The following is a 22678-nucleotide window of genomic DNA, read 5'->3' as shown; positions in this document are numbered from 1 at the left end:
TCTGCTTGTCTCTGGCCTTGCCATGCCCGGGCCGGGCTGGTTGGGTTGGGCTTGCCCTACGTCCAAAATGGCACCCTATTCTCGTTATAGTGCACTACGTCTGAACACGGCCCATAGCGCTCTGGTCAAAAGTAGTGCACGATGTAGGGAATAGGGTGCCATTTGGGACGTACTCTTCATATTTCACTGTGTGCGTTTAATTGCATGAAATGCCAGAGGACCTGCAGAGGACGGAAACAATTGATTCATTGATCTGCAGCTATGCAAACTCCCGACAGAGGGAGGAGGTAGGCTTGAGGGAGGGGAAGAGCGAGAGAGGGGGAGGAGAGAGGCAGAGGGAGGAGGTAGGCTTGAGGGAGGGGGAGAGCGAGAGAGGGGGGGAGGTAGGCTTGAGGGAGGGGGAGAGAAAGGGGGAGGAGGTAGACTTGAGGGAGGGGAAGAGCGAGAGAGGCAGAGGGAGGAGAGAGGCTGGGGGAGAAGGAAAGTGAAAGGGGGATACCTAGTCACTTGAACAACTGAATGCATTCAACTGAAGTGTCTTCCGAGGGGAGAGAGAGAGAAAGAGACGAGGGAGGGAGAGCGAGGGGAAGGATGAGAGAATGCCTCATTCATATTAACTGTGAAGGCATGCCGTTTTAAAGAAACTGTTTGAGCCTGTTTTGGTTTTGCCAGTTTTCACGTCACTGGATTCTAAGAGGAGAAAGCGGAGAGACAGTCAGGGTGTCACGCCCATTCCTCCCACCACCACCCCAGATCATTCATTTGTTTCATAAACACAATGACTGCAAGTCCATAGTACCACACAATGACTGCATGTCCATAGTACCACACAATGACTGCATGTCCATAGTACCACACAATGACTGCATGTCCATAGTACCACACAATGACTGCATGTCCATAGTACCACACAATGACTTTCTTAATCACCATATTTTGCCACCCAGTCTTTAAAAGCTTCCACCACAGCGTTATCTCGCCACCTATTGTCATATTATGTTGGTTTTTTTTGCTTAGTGAAAAAAAAACAGACTTAAAAGGTACTGTAAGGTTTTCCTCTGGGTTTGGTCCAGGAAAACTTCATTAAAACTGTGTGTCTGCTTTGTCTGTGTCCCTCTGAGGAACACTTGGTTGTACATTTATCTACTGTTTTCTCAAATCCCAAACCCTTTTCCTCTTGTGTTCTGTGTCCCTCTCAGGAACACTTGGTTGGCATCACTCCCCAGGTCTTATCAGAGTCAGAGGACTTGAAACAGGACACGTCCAAAATCAACCGCCTGGAGAAGCAAGCCGAAGAGTTCCTCAATGCTGTCTTCTACAGAAAGGGTGAGTCTAGAACCTATAGAACCATAAGGGAGTCTAGAACGCAGAACCATAAAGGAGTCTAGAATGTAGAACCATGAGATTTTAGAACCTAGTACCATAAGGGAGTCTAGAACATAGAAGCATAAGGGAGTTTAGAACCTAGAACTATTAGGGTCAAGGACCTATAGAACCATAAGGGAGTCTAGTAGAACTATATGGCGTAGTCAGTTGGGACGTTATAAAGACACAAGGTATGGAACTTGGAAACACCAAAGTTGTGGGTTTGATTCCCACATTTGGGCTCCCGAGTGGCGCAGCGGTCTAAGGCACTGCATCTCAGTACTTGAGGCATCCCTGCAGACACCTTGGTTCGATTCCAGGCTGTATCACTACCGGCCGTGATTGGGAGTCCCATAGGGCGGCACCCAGTTGGCCCAGCGTCGTCCGGGTTTGGCCGGTGTATGACGGTCATTGTAAATAAGAATTTGTTCTTAAGTGACTTGCCTCGTTACATAAAGGTTCATTTAAAATCGTGTCCTAAAAAACTGGAATTTAAAATGAAACGTGTTGGTTAAGTGACCATGTATTGTTATGGTTATATACTCTCCTAGAGAAGAGAGGGGTGCAGTGTGTGACTGGTTGCATCCAAAACGGTCCCCTATTCCCTACACTATATCATTTAGTGCACTACTTTTTTTGGTCAAAAGCAGTGCACTAGTTAACAGGGTGCCATTTGAGATACATGGTTGTTTTAGAGAGGATTAGGTCACTCAGTCAGATGCTGATCCAATCAATGTGTCTGCCCAATCAATCTGGGTTCACCTCCACACCCAGCCCTCAGCCCTCAGCCCTCAGCCCTCAGCCCTCAGCCCTCAGCCCTCAGCCCTCAGCCCTCAGCCCTCAGCTGGCCTAAAGCTGCTATATACTGAGTGTACAAAACATTATTTCCATGACAGACTGACCAGGTGAATCCAGGTAAAGGCTTTGATCCCTTATTGATGTCACCTGTTAAATCCACTTCAGTGTAGATGAAGGGGAGGAGACGGGTTAAAGAATAATTTTTAAGCCTTGAGACAATTGAGACATGAATTGTGTATGTGTGTCATTCAGAGGGTGAATGGGTGGCAAGACAAAATATTTAAGTGCCTTTGAACAGGGTATGGTTGTAGGTGCCAGGCGCACCGGTTTGAGTGTGTCAAGAACTGCAACGCTGCTGGGTTTTTCACGCTCAACAGTTTCCCGTGTGTATAAAGAATGGTCCACCAACCAAAGGACATCCAGCCAGCTATGGGAAGCATCGGAATCAACTCAATATAAGAAAGGTCCTAAATGGTGTGTACATTGAGTGTATGTAGCTGAACAAACACTGTGCACAGTATATAAACAGACACACATAGATATGTGTCGTTTGTCTGAGGGTTTCTTCCTTCCCAGTGATGTCCCTTTAGCTAAATGTTTTTACAATGTCTATATGCTCCCGGCTTTATGTTTTGGGTCCACGCGGCCGGCGTCCCAAACGGAACCCGATTCCCTACTTAGTGCACTACTTTTGACCAGATTGCATAGGGCCCAGGTTAAAAGTAGTGCACTGTATTGGGAATAGTGTGCCAGGACGTAGGTATTGTTTGCAGAAAGCTTCCCCTTCGGACACGGGGCACAATTCCTCGGCCCAAAAGGAAATGTTTTTCCAGAAAGCTTGTCTGCTAAATCACTTTGTTGTTTTGCGGCTGAAAGTTGGGGGCTATAGGGTAGACTAGATCTGTGTCCCAAATGGCACCATATTCCCTATGTAGTGCACTACTATAGGGGCCAATGGGGTTCTGGTCGAAAGTAGTGCACTACATAGGGAATAGGGTGCCATTTGCGACGAAGCCTAGCTAACAGTCTGTCTGTAGCGTTACAGAGAGACATTAAACAACATGTCCTGTAGGTCTACATCTATGTCCACATTCTAACAGTCTGTCTGTACAGAGAGGTATTAAACAACATGTCCTGTAGGTCTACATCTATGTCCACATTCTAACAGTCTGTCTGTACAGAGAGGTATTAAAAAACATGTCCTGTCGGTATATATCTATGTCCTGTAGGTCTACATCTATGTCCACATTCTAACAAGTCTATTTTTAATAAAAATGTATGTGTGTATATATATATATATATATATATATATATTTTTTTTTCTTCACATATAAACAGTAATATTTCCTGGTTGCTAAAATTAGAATAGTTCGCCTAATTTCAGTTTATGTTACAAAACAAGTCATGTAGAGCTGAGAAAGTTGCTGTACGGTCTAAACCGCTGTGAAATGTATTTTCCAGAACCAGTGTAGTATTTTCAGCTGTTTGAAGCTGGAGTACAAAACCCAAAGTAAAAGATGCAAAAACAAAATTAAAGAACGGGAAGCATAGAAATAGTGCACATAGAACATATCTACAACTTCTGAGACTGGCTTTCAGTGAGAATGACAGGTTCGTAACTGACATTTCTACGTGAATTTGGTCCGTTGTTCCCCCATAAAGTGACATATTGCAGCTTTCATGTTTCTAGTTGTAGTGCTGCCAGATCTTTAGCCGGTCGTTGGAATGTTAAACAGATTAAGAATGTTCTAATAGGTGTCTAATGTTGTGTGTTTGTTTGTCTCTAGCAGACCTCCCAAGCTTCTCGGACCCTCACATCCCTCTAGTGGCTCGTGAGATAATGCAGCGAATGATCCGTCAGTTCGCTGCCGAATATACCTCAAAAAACAGCTATTCTCAGGACCCCCCCCATCACCCCCAGCCCAACGGCATCAAGGACCAAAGCCGCCTCCTGCCGAGAGCGGCCTCTCCAGCCCCGGCCCCCCTCGCTCTGCCGGGGGCGTCCAGCCCCCCGTCCCCCGCCCCGGGACCGGGCCTCAGCCCCGCCTCCGCCTCTGCCTTCGCCCCGGACAGTGGGAACGGAGCCGGTAGTAACTGTAGTGGTACCGGTGCTGCTGCCTCTGCACAGAACCCCGTCCTCAGCAAGCTTCTCATGGCCGACCAGGACTCTCCACTGGACCTCACCGTCAAGAGGCCCGACCCCACAGAGACCAAAACAGAGGGTAAGACACCACTCACACGTCCATATCGAATCAAAACGTAGTTACCTTATGGACAAGATAAAATGGTGTTACACTGTACAATGAAATGCTTACTTGCAGGCTCTCTCTCAACAGTCTAACAACAATAAGAAAAAGAGAAACAAATATTCAATAAAATAAATAAGTAGAAGAAAAACCTGGACTGAAGAACTCCCCCATAACTTCAATAGAACGCCCTGTATCTCTCCTATCTCCATTTATCTCCCTGTATCTCTCCTATATCCATGTATCTTTCCTATATCTCCCTATATCTCTCCTATCTCCATTTATCTTTCCTATATCTCCCTGTATCGCCAATATCTCCCCTATATTGACTATATCTCCCCTGTATGTTGCTTATATCTCCCCTATATCTCGCATATATCGCCTATATCTCCCTATAGGTCTCATATAGCTTCCCTGTATCTCTTCTAAAGCTCCCATATATCTCCTATGAGCCACTATATATCCTTTATATATCCCTCTATCTCTACTATATCTCTCCTATATCTCCACTTTAACTCACTTATATATCCGCTATATCTCCACTATATTGCCTCTAGCTCTTCTACATCTTGCTTATATCGCTCCCCTATATCGCTCCGCTATATCTCTCCCCTATCGCTCCCCTATATCTCTCCCCTATATCTATCCTATAGATCCCCTATATCTCTCCTATATATCGTTCCTATATATCCCTTATATCTTCCCTATATCTCCCCTATAGCTCTCTTACAGTTGAAGTCAGAAGTTTACATACATTTAGGTTGGATTCATTAAAACTCGTTTTTCAACCACTGTTAACAAACTATAGTTTTGGCAAGTCGGTTAGGACATCTACTTTGTGCATGTAAGTAATTTTTCCAACAATTGTTTACAGACAGATTATTTCACTTATAATTCACTGTATCACAATTCCAGTGTGTCAGAAGTTTACATACACTAAGTTGACTGTACCTTTAAACAGCTTGGAAAATTCCAGAAAATGATGTCATGGCTTTAGAAGCTAATTGGAGGTGTACCTGTGGATGTATTTCAAGTCCTACCTTCAAACTCAGTGCCTCTTTGCTTGACATCATGGGAAAATCAAAATAAATCAGCAAAGACCTCAGGGAAAAAATGGTAGACCTCCACAAGTCTGGTTCATCCTTCGGAGCAATTTCCAAACACCTGAAGGTACCACGTTCATCTTCACAAACAATAGTACGCAAGTATAAACACCAAGGGACCATGCAGCCATCTAACTGCTCAGGAAGGAGACGCGTTCTGTCTCCTAGAGATGAACGTACTTTGGTGTGAAAAGTGCAAATCAATCCCAGAACAACAGCAAAGTACCTTGTGAAGATGCTGGAGGAAACAGGTACAAAAGTTTCTATATCCACAGTAAAACGAGTCCTATATTGATATAACCTGAAAGGCTGCTCAGCAAGGAAGAAGCCACTGCTCCAAAACCGCCATAAAAAAGCCAGACTACGGTTTGCAACTGCACATGGGGACAAAGATTGTACTTTTGGGGAAATTCCCTCTGGTCTGAAGAAACAAAAATGGAACTGTTGGCCATAAAAAAGTGGGATGCTTGCAAGCCGAAGAACACCATCCCAACCGTGAAGCACAGGGGTGGCAGCATCATGTTGTGGGGGTGCTTTGCTGCAGGAGGGACTGGTGCACTTCACAAAATAGATGGCATCATGAGGTAGGACAATTATGTGGATATATTAAAGCAACATCTCAAGACATCAGTCAGAAAGTTAAACCTGGGTCGCAAATCCTCCACAACCTGTAATTGGACCAGTAAAAGTTGTATTGAGCCAAACAGACTGGGCCAAATGAAAACTACTAGTATCCTAATTCTAACAAACAGTCGGAGGCTGAATGCCAAGTCGCGTTATGCTGAAAAATAGATTTTTGAATCTTAAAAACATTAACCCCCATGCCTTAAAATCCCTCTTGCCCTATAGACATTTGGCCTGGATTATCCGCTAATGCCTGTGACCATATATGGTATTATAGTGTTTTTATGTATGCCTCCCACACACACCCATAAACACACAGAGAGAGAAATTCATTTTAATATCACCACCTTGTTTTGTCCAACCAAAAAGCCCTAAAGATTAAAGAGGTCCTTCAGCTCTGTTCAGACGGGACAGGTCATCAGACAGGTCATCAGACAGGTCATCAGACAGGTCATCAGACAGGTCAGCTGCACTTTGGGGATTACTAACCCGTGGAGGAGGAGGAGGGTGGGTGTGTGTGTTTTTGTGTGTGTGTGTGTGTGTGTTTTTGTGTGTGTGTGTGTGTGTGTGGTTCAGTCAGTTGAAAGAGGAATATAATATTGTTATTACTCTTTAAACAAAGAGCAGAGCGGAGGGAACAGTAATGATTATTTTCACTATTTATTCATGTGATTTTCTGTGTTGTATTCTTCTCCTGGAGTCCTTTTCCTTTCTCATTTCCAGTGATGTATAGAGTTACACAAACATCTGTTATTGAACGGCACATTTACAATGTTAATTACATTCATTTAAAAAGTCCCAATCAATTGAAGTCAAGTTATACAGTACATACTTAGATAATCTGTGATGAACTGTGCCCTAAAACAGTGTGTGTGTGTATCTGCGTATGTTAATCCTCAGATGGAGTCCTGGACCTCTCCACCAAGAAGGCCCACGGCACCATCCTCAAAAACTCTCACAGTTACACCCTGTTGCCCACAGTGAAGGGGTAAGACACACACACACACACACACACACACACACACACACACACACACACACACACACACACACACACACACACGCCACACACACACGCCACACACACACACACACACACACACACACACACACACACACACACACACACACCTCCGTTATAAATGATCATTGTAGTGATCAATGTGTTATTTCCCATTGGTTTCCAAGGTAATCACCTCTCGTTACGATGTCAAGGGCTTACAGCGTCGGAAGAGAACTAACCCTCATCCATTATCATTATGATTACACTACCTAGGTTTTTATAAGTAACTAACCCTAATCCATTATCATTATGATTACAGTACCTAGGTTTTTATAAGTAACTAACCCTAATCCATTATCATTATGATTACAGTACCTAGGTATTTATAAGTAACTAACCCGAATCCATTATCATTATGATTACAGTACCTAGGTTTTTATAAGTAACTAACCCGAATCCATTATCATTATGATTACAGTACCTAGGTTTTTATAAGTAACTAACCCTCATCCATTATCATTATGATTACAGTACCTAGGTTTTTATAAGTAACTAACCCTCATCCATTATCATTATGATTACAGTACCTAGGTTTTTATAAGTAACTAACCCGAATCCATTATCATTATGATTACAGTACCTAGGTTTTTATAAGTAACTAACCCTAATCCATTATCATTATGATTACAGTACCTAGGTTTTTATAAGTAACTAACCCTAATCCATTATCATTATGATTACAGTACCTAGGTATTTATAAGTAACTAACCCGAATCCATTATCATTATGATTACAGTACCTAGGTTTTTATAAGTAACTAACCCGAATCCATTATCATTATGATTACAGTACCTAGGTATTTATAAGTAACTAACCCTAATCCATTATCATTATGATTACAGTACCTAGGTTTTTATAAGTAACTAACCCTAATCCATTATCATTATGATTACAGTACCTAGGTTTTTATAAGTAACTAACCCGAATCCATTATCATTATGATTACAGTACCTAGGTTTTTATAAGTAACTAACCCTAATCCATTATCATTATGATTACAGTACCTAGGTTTTTATAAGTAACTAACCCTAATCCATTATCATTATGATTACAGTACCTAGGTATTTATAAGTAACTAACCCGAATCCATTATCATTATGATTACAGTACCTAGGTTTTTATAAGTAACTAACCCGAATCCATTATCATTATGATTACAGTACCTAGGTATTTATAAGTAACTAACCCTAATCCATTATCATTATGATTACAGTACCTAGGTTTTTATAAGTAACTAACCCTAATCCATTATCATTATGATTACAGTACCTAGGTTTTTATAAGTAACTAACCCTAATCCATTATCATTATGATTACAGTACCTAGGTTTTTATAAGTAACTAACCCTCATCCGTAATCCGTATGATTACAGTACCTAGGTATTTATAAGTATGTATTTATGCTATTTGGATGTAATTCTTCATTATGTCGGAGGTCAACGTTAGACTGCATCAAAGACCTCAGGGACTATTGGTTTTCCTGTTGTCTCTCTACTATATACAGCTTTTATTTACTTACCCACATAGTCGTGGTGGATTTTATTGATACCTGAGTGTTTTGCCTTCAAGTCATATTTGCATGATTAACACACCGTACAAACTTTGTTTTCCTGCTTTAAATTAGAACAAATGACCTGTATAACTATGGAATAGACCTTGGAATGATTAGAACACACAGAAGGTCAAAGATGGATTTGGCTCGATACATGTTGACGCCCAAAGCGATATTGTATGGTGAGGGTGGTGTGTGTAATCTGTTGGAAGACACCTCGTTGGTGTATCAGAAGCAGCGTTGGTGGTTTGGGATTCACTAATGATCAGGTCATGTAATATTAACTAAAGAGGGGGATGAGGAACTGGATGTACCCTCCTCCCTCGCTCCACCCCTCCTCCATCCACCCTCCTCCCTCACACCACCCCTCCTCCATCCACCCTCCTCCCTCGCTCCACCCCTCCTCCATCCACCCTCCTCCCTCACACCACCCCTCCTCCATCCACCCTCCTCCCTCGCACCACCCCTCCTCCATCCACCCTCCTCCCTCGCACCACCCCTCCTCCATCCACCCTCCTCCCTCGCTCCACACCTCCATCCCTCCACACTTCCTCCGAGACCTCAGATATATTACCAAACACAGAGCGTCTCACTCATTTAGCATACCCCTTTATTTTACAGTGTGAAAATGAACCTAGTATTTTACTTACACAATCAAATGATAACAGAATCCTTTAAAAAATATCATGACACCATAATAACCAATACATCAATAGTTTGTTCATTTTAGTTTCATAACTGCAAATAAGTACCACTAGTCACCACACACCATTAACCACCACTGTGTGTAGACTACAGTTGACTAAACACGTTTTTAGACAATTTTTGCAAATTTATATAAAAAAAAAAAAACTGAACTATCATATTTACATAAGTATTCAGACCCTTTACTCAGTACTTTGTGAGGCACCTTTGGCAACGATTACAGCCTGGAGTCTTCTTGGGTATGATGCTACAAGCTTGGCCACACATGTATTTGGGGAGTTTCTCCCATTCAGTTATTTTCCAGTCTCCGGAGATGTTCGATCGGGTTCTAGTCCGGGCTCTAGCTGGGCCACTCAAGGATATTCAGACACTTGTCCCGAAGTCACTCTTGCATTGTCTTGGCTGTGTGCTTAAAGTCTATTGGAAGGTGAACCTTTTCCCCATTCTGAGGTATTGAGTGCTCTGGAGCAGGTTTTCATCAAGGATCCTTCTGTACTTTGCTCCGTTCATCTTTCCTCGATCCTGACTAGTCTCCCAGTCCCTGCTTCACTGTTGGGATGGTGCCAGGTTGCCTCCAGACGTGACGCTTGTCATTCAGGCCAAAGAGTTCAATCTTGGTTTCATCAGACCAGAGAATCTTGTTTCTCATGGTCTGAGAGTCTTTATGTGCCTTTTGGAAAACTCCAAGCTGACTTTCATGTGACTTTTACTGAGGAGTGTCTTCTGTCTGGCCACTCTACCATAAAGGCCTGTTTGGTAGAGTGCTGCAGAGATGGTTGTCCTTCTGGAAGGTTCTCCCATCTCCACAGAGGAGCTCTGTCAGTGTGACCATCGGGTTCTGGTCACCTCCATGACCAAGGTCCTTCTCCCCCGATTGCTCAGTTTTAGTGGTCTTAGTAGTTCCAAACTTCTTCCATTTAAGAATGATGGAGGCCACGGTGTTCTTGGGGACTTTCAATGCTGCAGAAATGCTTTGGTACCCTTCCCCAGATCTGTGCCTCGACACAATCTTGTCTCGGAGCTCTATGGACAATTCCTTCGACATAAAGGCTTGGTTTTTGCTCTGACATGCACTGTCAACTGTGGGACATTATATAGACAGGTGTGTGCCAATCAATTGATTTTAACACAGGTGGACTCCAATCAAGTTGTTGAAACATCTCAAGGATGATCAATGGAAGCAGGATGCACCTGAGCTCAATTTTGAGTCTCATAGCAAAGGGTCTGCATACTTATGTAAATAAGGTATTTATATTTTTTATTTTTAATAAAAGTGAAAAAATTGGTGTAAATCAATGAGGGAACATTTTTTATTTGATCCATTTAAAAAAAATGTAGAATAAGTCAAGGGGTCTGAATACTTTCCGAATGCACTGTAGACTGTGTGGTGTAGACTAGACAAAATGGTGTAGACTATAAGGTGTAGACTATTGTAGGCCATAAGGTGTAGACTATAGTAGACTATAGTAGACTATAAGGTGTAGACTATAAGGTGTACACTATAAGATGTATATTATAGTAGACTATAAGGTGTAGACTATAAGATGTAGACTATATGGTGCAGCCATAATTACTGTGAAACCACCTTCTAACTTCCTCATCAAGTATATTCTAAATGTAATTGTAAAAAAAATATATATATAACTACTTCATCAGGGATGTGTGTGTCAAAATTTGACTTTTTGACATATAGATAACAACCTCATCAGGGGTATGCATATACTGTATGTACAGATGTCAGATCTTGATTTGAGCCAGTTTGCTACAGCAGGAAAATAATCCTGTAGCAACAGGAAATGTGAATTATTTTGTGGATTATAATTAATGGACATTTTTGTAGGGGTTGATACATTTTTCGTTACGGGAAAATCAAGTCTGGAATTTCTAAGTGGAAATGACAAAATTCAGAATCCTTTATAAAACTCAAATACACTACATGTTTGCAATTCTCAGCAACAAAAGAGTTATCAAATTAAGATCCAACGTCTGTACTTGTTTTGGACATATGCATGTCCATGTCCATATGTCCATAATATTTTTTCCTTCACAGGATTTGGTTGCTGACGTCCTCAGTGCTAAGGCTCATTCACTATCTGTCTACACTTCCCCTTCCATTCTGATTGACATATCTATGGTCCTATTTAGAAGGTAGCATTGAGCTGTCACTCTGCTTGTCTGCGGGGGACTGGGATGTGTGCTTCCTGCTTAAAGGCTACTGTTGCTATGGTTACGTACTGAACAGTACCCGACACCAAGGTCAGAAAAAAGTCACTTATTTCTCAGGTAGTTCAGAAATAGAAACGTTAAGACCCGTCACGGAAATGTCATTTGGGCGCTTCAGCACGGGTTTCTTAGAAAACACTGTGTTCTTTCTAGCCCGTATAGGAACAACTTTCAGGCCTGATTTCAGGCCAACATAATGGAAAGGAGAAAGGGAGCTCAAAAGGACAGATTCTCTAAAATAATAACGAGTGGAGTAAGAAAAAAAAAAGAGCATCCTTGTGTCGCTCAACCCTTTTTGTGACCATTTCTATACGAGACACGCCAAGGTTCATTCTCGTTTAGCTGGGAACGAGACCTCTCTGCCGTCAACTCCAACCGCAGCCATTGTCTATTGTGTTGTCAGGTGAATTCTATGACACTGTTACTATGTACAGTTTATCCTATACCCGTTAATTACAACCTGATCACAATGTGCTCCATTCTGCGCCCTCGATACCTTCTCAGACAAATGAGTCTCTATCCCAGGGAGGGATTGGTATTATGATCATGGTCATTCATGCTGTGTGTCCTTGATGTTTTCCCTCCTCTCATTGTCCTCACGGTATTTGTTAGTGTAGCAGACTGTGCGTGTGTGTTCTCTGTTTACTCAGTACATGGCTCTCTATCTCTTAAACAGCATTAAGATTCACTAACATTTAAAATCACTTTTTTTTTTTTTTTAACATGGTAAAATAAAGTTGCTTGGTTGTTTTTGAAGCAAATTGAATTTAAAATGTCCCTGTAAATGGATAGTTACGCTTCATGCGAGACGGGGACAAAGAAACAACAAAGCATTGCACTTCAGTTTAAATACGTTTTCTCTGCGTGAAACAAAATGATTTGAACGAAATTGAGTTTGAAAAAGACGGACACTAAATTAAACGTTTGACATGAGTAAGTTAGCTCTAATTACCTATATGAAAGTGACTCACTCTGTCACAACATGCATGTTCTACACATGGTAAAAAAAAATATGGGAAATTAGTGTTAATTGTCTCTTTCTCTCTGTGTCTCATGAGCACCTTAATTGTTGAAGATAGGAGCTAACGTGCTGTAATGAGTGGAATATAGCTCCGGCTACGTCCACGTTGCACAGTAAATATAATTCATCAGACACCGATGCATCCCAAATAGCACCCCATTCCCTTTGTAGTGCACTACGGGCCCTGGTCAGAAGTAGTGCACTACATAGGGATTAGGGTGCCATTTGGGGATGCAGGCAGCCACTCTCTCCCATGTGATGAGACCATATGGAACAGCTAACGAGTTATAATCTGTATGAGGGCAACTACTTTGTCAAGCTGTCAAGATGTATAACTAGCTAATAGCAAACACAAGTTTACAGCCAAAACATTTTCTCAAATGGACTTTTTGCTCAAATGTAATGAAATGAAATGGAGATTGAACGCCCACCCTCACGCCAGGAAGTAAATAGAATTTCAAATAAAGGTACTGTCTCTAAACTGAAGGGACCATATAAGTAGTTATTTGTGTCTATACTATATCTAGTAATCATGAAATTAAAGGGGCAGTTGAAACAATCACAAAGCGATTCTCCCCGACCCTGTTTCAGTAGAAAGCTGAGAAATGTAACCACTCTCAAATTCATAGACAGAGCTACAGATGTATGATCATAATTTAACCTACAGTGCATTCGGAAAGTATTCAGACCCCCTGACATTTTCCACATTTTGTTACGTGGATCACATAATGTTTGTTCCTCATCAATGTACACACAATGCACACCCATAATCACAAAGGGAAAACAGGATTTTAAACCTTTGGAAATGTATTAAAAATAAACAACATAAATACCTTTATTTACATAATTATTTAGACTCTTTGCTATGAGCTCAGGTGCATCCTGTTTCCATTGATCATCCTTGAGATGTTTTTACAACTTGATTGGAGTCCATCTGTGGTAAATTCAATTGATTGGACATGATTTGGAAAGGCACACACCTGTCTATATAAGTTGACAGTGCATGTCAGAGCAAAAACCAAGCCATGTGGTTAAAGGAATTGTCTATAGAGCTCAGAGACAGGATTGTGTTGAGGCACAGATCTGGGGAAGGCTAACAAAACATGTCTGCAGCATTGAAAGTTCCCAAGAACACTGTGACCTCCATCATTCTTAAATGGAAGAAGTTTGGAACTACTAAGACCACTAAAACTGAGCAATCGGGGGAGAAGGACCTTGGTCAGAAACCCGATGGTCACTCTGACAGAGCTCCAGAGTTCCCCTGTGGAGATGGGAAAACCTTCCAGAAGGACAACCATCTCTGCAGCACTCCACCAATCAGGCCTTTATGGTAGAGTGGCCAGACAGAAGCCACTCCTCCGTAAAAGGCACATGACAGCCCACTTGGAGTTTGCCAAAAGGCACTTAAAGCACTCTCAGACCATGAGAAACAAGATTCTCCGGTCTGATGGAACCAAGATTGAACTCTTTGGCCTGAATGTCTAGCGTCACACCCAGAGGAAACCTGGCACCATCCCTACGGTGAAGCATGGTGGTGGCAGGATCATGCTGTGTGGGATGTTTTTCAGCAGCAGGAACTAGGAGATTAGTCAGGATCGAGGGAAAGATGAACGGAGCAAATTACAGAGAGATCCTTGATGAAAACCTGCTCCAGAGCACCCAGGACCTCAGACTGGGGCAAAGGTTCATCTACCAACAGGACAACAACCCTAAGCAGACAGCCAAGACAATGCAGGAGTGGCTTTGGGACAAGTCTCTGAATGTCCTTGAGTGGCCCAGCCAGAGCCCGGACTTGAACCCAATCAAACATCTCTGGAGAGACCTGAAAATGGCTGTGCAGTGACACACCCCATCCAACCTGACAGATCTTGAGAGGATCTGCAGAGAAGAATGGGAGAAATTCCCCAAAAACAGGTGTTCCAAGATTATAGCGTCATACCCAAGAAGACTCAAGGCTGTAATCGCTGCCAGGTGCTTCAACAAAGTACTGATTAAAGGGTCTGAATACTTATGTAAATGTAATATTTCAGTTTATTATACTTTCCTGAAAGCACTGTATATTTGCAGAAAAATTCTCAGCAAAAAAAGAGTGATCAAATTAAGATCCTACATCTGAATGGATGCACGGACTGACCATCCATGATATCAGACTTACCATTTTATGCATGTTTCGAGGCCATGTAGTGTTTGTTTACATTTTTTTTTTACAAACATGGGAGTATTACAAGCTTACATTTTGGGTTCTGATGGGGTACAATTATCCTGATGAGGCATTTTATAAATGATATTCTTCAAGAATCAGTGGGTACCTCTAATTCAGGAGTCCAGAAATGGATGTAGCAACTGCAGATTGCCCCTTTAAAGTGTGGGAGATGAGTTTATCATTTAGATGTTGCATGTTTGCATGTTTACTGTTATACGTTTACTGTTATATGTTTACTGCCGAAGAGTTTTGCTGAAAACCTCCCCCCTAAACAATGACATATTATGGAAGAAAGTTCAACTTTAAAAACACAAGGTAATGTGTGTTTTTAGTGGTACTAAAAAGTGGTACTAAAAAGTGGTACTTTTGGTTTGTTGGCATTAACAGTCAGCAGTGTAGAGTAGTGTAATTTTAACGTGTAGTTTTTGGTTCATTACAATTCACTTTCTGAATCGACTGATTTGCGTACTTCCAAGTTAACACTCTCTTCTCTTTTCCCTCCAATCAGGCGTGCCCTGAGAGTTGAGCACTCCTTTCGGGACGTGGAGGACGATGACATGCTGCCGAGAAGCTTACAGGACGGGCTGAGGGACAGCTACGTCAGTTCCGCCCCCCTCAAGCCCCCATTGGCCCATTCGCTGCTTATAAAGGAGGAGCTCCTCAGCCAGAAGCACCGCCTCCTCGGCCAGCCTCCGGCTCTCTCATTGGCTAGTCTGGAGGCGGCGGGGCTTCTCAACCACGGGAACAAAGGGAACCACGTGGAGCCCCACCCCCTCCTGGCACGGGACGGCTCTCCGTGGGGTTCCTCCAGTGGTAAAGCCCACCACCACCAACTGGACAGCCTGCTGAGGCTGAAGCAGGCCAGCGCCATCCTCTCAGACCTCCAAGACCTGCCTCTGTTCTTGGACAACCACCATCACGGGGCGTTCTCCTCCAAGAGCTCCTCCGGAGGTGGCCTCCGCCACCACCATGGCTCCACCAAGACCCACCATGAGGTGGTGGTTAAGAGGGAGCCGGGAGGCCACCACTCCCCGCCCGTGGACCTGAAGATCCCCCAGGTGAGGGGCATGGACCTGTCATGGGACTCCCACGCCTCAGACCTGTACGGGTACGGGGCCATGGTGGTGGGCGCCGGGGGCCACGGTGGGGTGGAGAATGCTTTGAGCAGGAAGCTGAGGGTCATCCTTCCCAAGCAAAACCGGCGTGCCGGTAGCCTGAGAGGCAGCCTGGGAGGTTTTCTGGATGGGGCGGCAGACTACTGGAGCTCCGACGTGGACCAGGGGACCTCCGGGCAACCATACCCGACCTCTGACCCCGAGGGCGACCCGTGCTCTAAGCAGCCCAGGAAGAAAAGGGGGCGCTACCGCCAGTACAACAGCCAGATTTTAGAAGAGGCCATCGGCATGGTGATGGGCGGGAAGATGAGCGTATCCAAGGCCCAGAACATGTACGGGATCCCTCACAGCACACTGGAGTACAAGGTGAAGGAGCGACTGGGCACACTGAAGAACCCTCCTAAGAAGAAGCTCAAATTGACCTTGAGGTTGGGAGGACAGGATTCCGCCGCCGAGTCAGAGACTACACCAACCGCGACACCGCGAGAGGTTGCGCCACCGGAGGCCGCCGATCTGAACCACGAAATGAAAATGGAATTTGAAGATTAACTGAGAAACAACGATGACGACCAATCCTCCCTTTCCTTATATATGTATAAAAAACATCTTAACATTAAGACTGAAGTAATTGGAAACAAATGGAGCTTTATTTGTGCCAATTTACTGTTGCAGTATCTGGGTGAGCACAAGCGCAGGGATATGAGGAGGATTCTAAAACAAGCTGGAGATGAAAACTAAACCAATCGGCTGGTTCTGCGGTTGTCGTTTTGACACTGCACATTTGTTTAGCTTTTATATCAAGCGGCGAAACAAATGTGTCAAAAGCCACGAGTGACGTGACAGTTATTAATTACAGTTTGTAAAGCATGTTGATTATCCCCCCCAAAACCCTAACTCCCCCTATTCTGAACTTGATACACTGACCCTGCATTGCTTTTAAATGCAGTCTGGGCTGCGGAATATCTCAACTTTGGGAAAAATTAGAGGGGGTTAAAAATGAACCCTTTTGAACATACTATTATGGTCCCCCCCTCTCTCATTTAAGTACTAGTACCAATTGGTAAGTGAACTGTCTCCTATGTTTTGAACCAACTCTAAAACTAGTAATGTCCCAGGAAGCTCTCTCACCAGGAAGCTGAATCAAAACCGCATTATTTCTATCGCCAGGTAGCCATTTCTCTTTAACAAACGCAAAACTTTCTTTCCTCCTTCGATATTCTGCTACTCTTTAAAAGTGAACGAAAGCAACATTGGCTGTGTCCTTTTTAAGGTAAAGACACAAAATAGTCAATCAGGGATGCATGTTCGTAAGTTTTAGTAAATAACTACTAAGTTTTTGAATATTTTGAATGTTTTTTTTGTTTGTTTTATCTTCTTTTGTTTGGCTTTCTTTTGCACTACACTTTCAGTCTGGCGCTCACCGGCGCCGCCCAGTGGTGACAGACCAGGTTACCTCGGCATTGCTGTCCTAGCATCATGCACTTAAGGTCTGTCATAATCCCCGGCCAACTGCGCTCCAGGTACAAGTTACCCGTAGCCACAGATCTAGGATCAGTTTACCCTGCCTTAACAATTAGGGGGGAAACCTCAAAACTGACCTGAGATCAGCATGTAGGTGCAATTTTATATCTCTGCTGCTCTCCTTGAGAGAGCTCCTCAACCTCAACGGTGGTAGGTAAATGTTGCCTCTAACCACTGATCCATAGTCAGATGTCTTTTTTATTCCCTTATTGCTAAGGTTTGGATTGGGGCTTAGTGATCTGATCCTAGTTCAGTGGTTGAGCGCAACTTCTACCTCAAGCACCTGCAACAAGTGCATCTGTTCCCAATCCCGATTCTAGGGAGCTGTAGCCATCTCTGGTTTTCATTCCAACCAACGACCTCATGCATATGCGCTCAGCTAATTAGTGGGCGGGGTTCTCCTAACACCATGACATCACATGGAGTGATAACCACATGCATTGTAGCTCTCCAAGACCAGGAAGTGGAAACATTGCTGCTACAACTATATTATCCTGTACTGAGCGAAGGTTTTACCAGCCTTACTGTCTCTAAACACTAAACATTTCATAAAGTTTTCTGTTTTGGAATTCTAACTAAGTAAAAGCTTCTTAGTTGATGAGTTTTGAAATGGCTCCTCTCACTCCCATGTGGTTTTAAAATGTTCAAAGGTAGTTTCAAAGGCAGTTTATTACGACAATGTGCATTTATACTTGGGGGGGGGGGGGGGGGGGTGGAATTTAACAGTGAGAGGGGATGTGTTCGGTTGGGAGGGATTAGGGGATAATATAATATAAATTATTATGATGACACTGAACTTAAAGCCAATCCGCATTTCTGGATGATTTTGTTCCTCATTTTTAACTCAGGGTACCTGAGACGGGAATCTCTTGACGAAGCCATGATTCTAAAACACGGACGTGTTTCCTTTATCCTGCAGGACCTAAAAGTGAAGGGCAGGACATGACTTCTCTCACTCTGCTACTTCTGACGGGGGGCGGAGCTTACAGCCCGGCTAGGTGGGTGTGGCTTAGCAGTGCCACGCCCTGTAGACCGTGGTGAATCATGAAGAAGGTAACACAAACTAAAACAGGGAAGAGGGTGTGAGGAGAAGTTTGGAAATGAAACGTCTGAAAATAGCACCTTTTTTCGTTTTTTTTAGCGCGTGAGAAAGAGGAAGATATTGTAGCTCTTTTGAGAGAGATGGGGATGGGTTTGGATGGGAGGAAGAGAGCTGATTAGAGGAGGGTAAGGGATGGCCAGAAAGCAAAAAGAGAGAAAAAAAAGCTTTAGTGTCTGAAAGACTTTTAGAGAGCTGCAGCTTGGACCTAAACATATTCTGTTTCCTCTCTATTACCTCCTCAGTACCCTGGTTGATGCTTGAATTTGTCAGATTTCGTGTAGTATAGTTGTCATATCTGGTTCCTGCCCCGCAGCCCTCCTGCCAAACCAGGCGGAAACTATCTTTATCTGTCGTCATGTTTTGTCAGGGGAAAGAAAAAAACATCCTTCTGAGAAAATGTTTTTAGAAAAAGATGCTCTCGTTTTTTTTGTGTGTTGAGGGCAAAAAAAAAAGACGAAGGAAAAATAAAAATAAAAAATGTTTTTTTTTAAATGTTTTTAAAGCCCTCTCTTGCTCTGCTGTAGTAAACGTTGCTGTTCGCTCTAAACACTGCCTGGTGCTCACCCAGTCTGTGAGATTATTCATGAAATTGTACTTAGAAAACATCTCCGTCATGTCAACACTGATGAAATGAACATTCACTCCTTGAAATGTCCTGTACATTTTATTTATTTCATTTGGTATTTTCTTTTCTTCTATAAATAATAATAATAATTCTTCTTAGATAGGAGCTTACATCTGCAAAGTATAGACTACTTCATGAGTGTCGTACCAAGCGATTCATGCTCTAGTGTATTCTAAATGAGTGAATAATTGGTATATAATTGTTATAATTATATTCAAACCCCTAATGAACAATCTTACCTAGCCCTGTTCTGATAGATTGGTCTTGGACTTCGACCCTCCCTCCCATGGCTTGATTGGCAGTTATGCGTAGCCGATGGGAACAATGTAATCCCTTTATGATGACCTCTGTAGGAACACAAGGTCAGGGGTCATGCATGAAATGCGTTCAACACTTAGACAATGCAGAGTATTTCAAGTGTCTAATTGGTTACTCGTCCCATCCAATCAGAAGACCAAATATAGTCCAGCAATTACTTATATGAGATTGATCATTTTACTTAAGTTATGAGTAAAGCACTTATAGCCTTTTACATTTCAAGGTATGCTTACTAATTCATTTAGCTTCGATGTGAATGCGATTTGACAACAAAAAAACACTACTTAAAATATAGTGTGGAATTGTGTTTTAAACGTTGTTTTTCTCCTAAACTTGCGAGTTATTATGAAGTATGACAAAAATGTGCCCCTTAGCGCTTCTGTCACGTTATGCATGTGAGCATGACAAATGGTGCTGATGGGAAATGTGTATAACCTGTACAATTGGTATTTACTTATCATGACATGTAGCACTGACTGAGATGCGTGTCTAAATTCCTACATTCAGCACTTAGATAGGTCCTGAAACCCTTGAGGGGATTCCTACATTCAGCACTTAGATAGGTCCTGAAACCCTTGATGGAATTCCCACATTCAGCACCTAGGGGAGATCCTGAAACCCTTGAGGGAATTCCTACATTCAGCACTTAGGCAGGTCCTGAAACCCTTGAGAGGATTCCTACATTCAGCACTTAGGTAGATCCTGAAACCCCTGAGAGGGGATTCCTGAAGGGCCAAGAATTTCCACATACATTATTTATGAAAACTATAAATCTATGTATTTATCATTGGGCAATCAAAAAAGAACATGTTAGTGGTCCCCGAAGACGAGGATGTTGATTATGGCAGCCCCCCCCCCCGTACCTCTCTGATTCAGAGGGGTTGGGTTAAGGCAGCCCCCCGTACCTCTCTAATTCAGAGGGGTTGGGTTAAGGCAGCCCCCCGTACCTCTCTGATTCAGAGGGGTTGGGTTAAGGCAGCCCCCCGTACCTCTCTGGTTCAGAGGTTAAATGCAGAAGACACATTTCAGTTGAAGGCATTCAGTTGTACAACTGACTAGGTATCCCCCCTTTCCCCTTCATCAGTCGTATCTAATCTACTGAGATGCATTGCCATTTGGGCTTTATTTCATGTTTGTATTAATATTTTGGGGGGTTTAGTTGTTTAGTTATGCCACTTGGGTTAACGGATCCCCCTGTCTGAAAAAGTCCTCCTCCTTAACACGACTGAGTCTCGCCTCTTTTACAGAGAAGTTTCACACTTCTAATTATTTATATACACACAGATAATGAATGTAATAAACCGACATGAATCTCCCCCCCCCCCCCCCCACAAAAAGAAATATCTGAAAAAAAACAATGACACTGTCTTTTTTGGGTGGGTGGGGGGGGGGGGGGGGCAGACTGTTTAATTTCTTTCTCCACTGTCTGCTTGTATTTGACTAGCGTTTTTCTGCCGTGGGTATCTGTAGCCTTCAGTATTGTACCTCTCAGGATAAAGTTGACGGGAGGGGCAGCAATATTAGTCAGTCGGAGGATGACGCAGACTTAACTACCTGTATTAGATTAAATGTATACAACACCTATATTATATATTGACCTGGCTCAGCTGTGTCCAAGTGCGGTACCTCAACCTGCACTTGTATCCCTCTCAGGGAAGCCTGAAAGAAAGAAGGGATAGTTGATGCTCTGGGAAATATAGGCCCCTCCTCCTTTTTCTTTTGCTCTTGTCTTTTACAAGAGGAGCTAGGAGTATGTGACGGACAGCTTATTAGTCTAGTTCGTTTTTTTTTTTACTGTAACATCACTCCAGGTTTAACTTCTTCATGGGGATTTGAGTTTATTACAGAGATGAGACAGAGACACAGTCGGTCAGAGACCTAGAGGGGAGAATGTGTCGGACAGGTGGAAATGTTAACCTTCTGAATCTACTGTCTATTATTATTATTATTATTATTATTATTATTAACTTGTTTTAAACTGCATTCCAAAACAAATCATTGTACCTTTTTATATAAATGAAAATAGCTATATACATATGAATATATATTTAATTTACTGTTTTACATCTTCAGGTAAATCAATGGATTTCTTTTCATTCTGATGTGAGATTGTAAACAAACGTGGAGAGAAAAAAAAAAGAAATGCAGAACAGAACTAACCTCAATTTCTAGATACCATGTGACGTGCCATTTTTGTCTCTTGAGTGGCACGCGATACCTTTCAAGAAAAAAACTAAACAGACTTCTGTGAATTGCCATTTTGCTTGTTGTTATGAAGTGTTGTTGATTATTCCTCCATGCTGCATATCCTGTTGTCATGACGCCTCAGGTCCACCCACTTCAAAGCAGCTGATTGTACACTAACTAGCAACACAAATCAGGACTTTTATTAAAGTAAAAGTGTTTTAGTACTCTTTTAGTACACTTTCTTGTGTTTCCAGATTTCTTAGATGGGACTGACGGAAGCACTTTTTAAATTATTATTGTTATTATTATATGGTGGGTTTTATCATTATTATTGTTATTATTAGATGGTGTTTTTTTCATGTTTTCTTAATTTTTAAAGAACATATACATTCTTATAGCTACTAAACCGAACCCAGGTCTTTCTGAATGCAACACTACTGTATTAACTAGCACACTCAGCCTTGGAAGCACACACCATGCACACTGTAACTACACCCCATACACTCTGTAACTACACCCCATACATACTGTAACTACACCCCATACATACTGTAACTACACCCCATACATACTGTAACTACACCCCATACATACTGTAACTACACCCCATAATACTGTAACTACACCCCATAATACTGTAACTACACCCCATACATACTGTAACTACACCCCATACATACTGTAACTACACCCCATAATACTGTAACTACACCCCATACATACTGTAACTACACCCCATACATACTGTAACTACACCCCATACATACTGTAACTACACCCCATACATACTGTAACTACACCCCATACATACTGTAACTACACCCCATACATAGTCACATACATTTCTATATGTTTTGACTCACGCACTCACACACTCTTCATCAGGTATCCACTTCGTGTGGGTGGGT

At 42.5% G+C, this 22678-nt stretch overlaps 1 protein-coding gene across 2 annotated transcripts in view; it reads left to right on the top strand.

The window, feature by feature from the left end:
- lcor (ligand dependent nuclear receptor corepressor) overlaps positions 1–19051 on the top strand; it is an 80314-nt gene extending 61263 nt beyond the window's left edge. The window contains exons 4-7 of one of the 2 annotated variants that reach the window (XM_036940094.2): positions 1200–1326; positions 3951–4385; positions 7037–7124; positions 15411–19051. In XM_036940094.2, coding sequence (XP_036795989.2) covers positions 1200–1326; positions 3951–4385; positions 7037–7124; positions 15411–16566 — 1806 coding nt within the window. In that variant the 3' untranslated portion in view covers positions 16567–19051. The remainder of the gene's footprint in view (positions 1–1199; positions 1327–3950; positions 4386–7036; positions 7125–15410) is intronic. The other variant, XM_090195442.1, reaches the window with a different exon arrangement.
- Positions 19052–22678: the final 3627 nt, after the last annotated feature.

This window comes from Oncorhynchus mykiss, chromosome 13 (assembly GCF_057628025.1).
Source record: "Oncorhynchus mykiss isolate SJ-2025 chromosome 13, ASM5762802v1, whole genome shotgun sequence".
NCBI lineage: Eukaryota > Metazoa > Chordata > Actinopteri > Salmoniformes > Salmonidae > Oncorhynchus > Oncorhynchus mykiss.
Note: the sequence above shows the minus strand (reverse complement) of the source record. Positions and strands in the feature narration are given on the sequence as shown.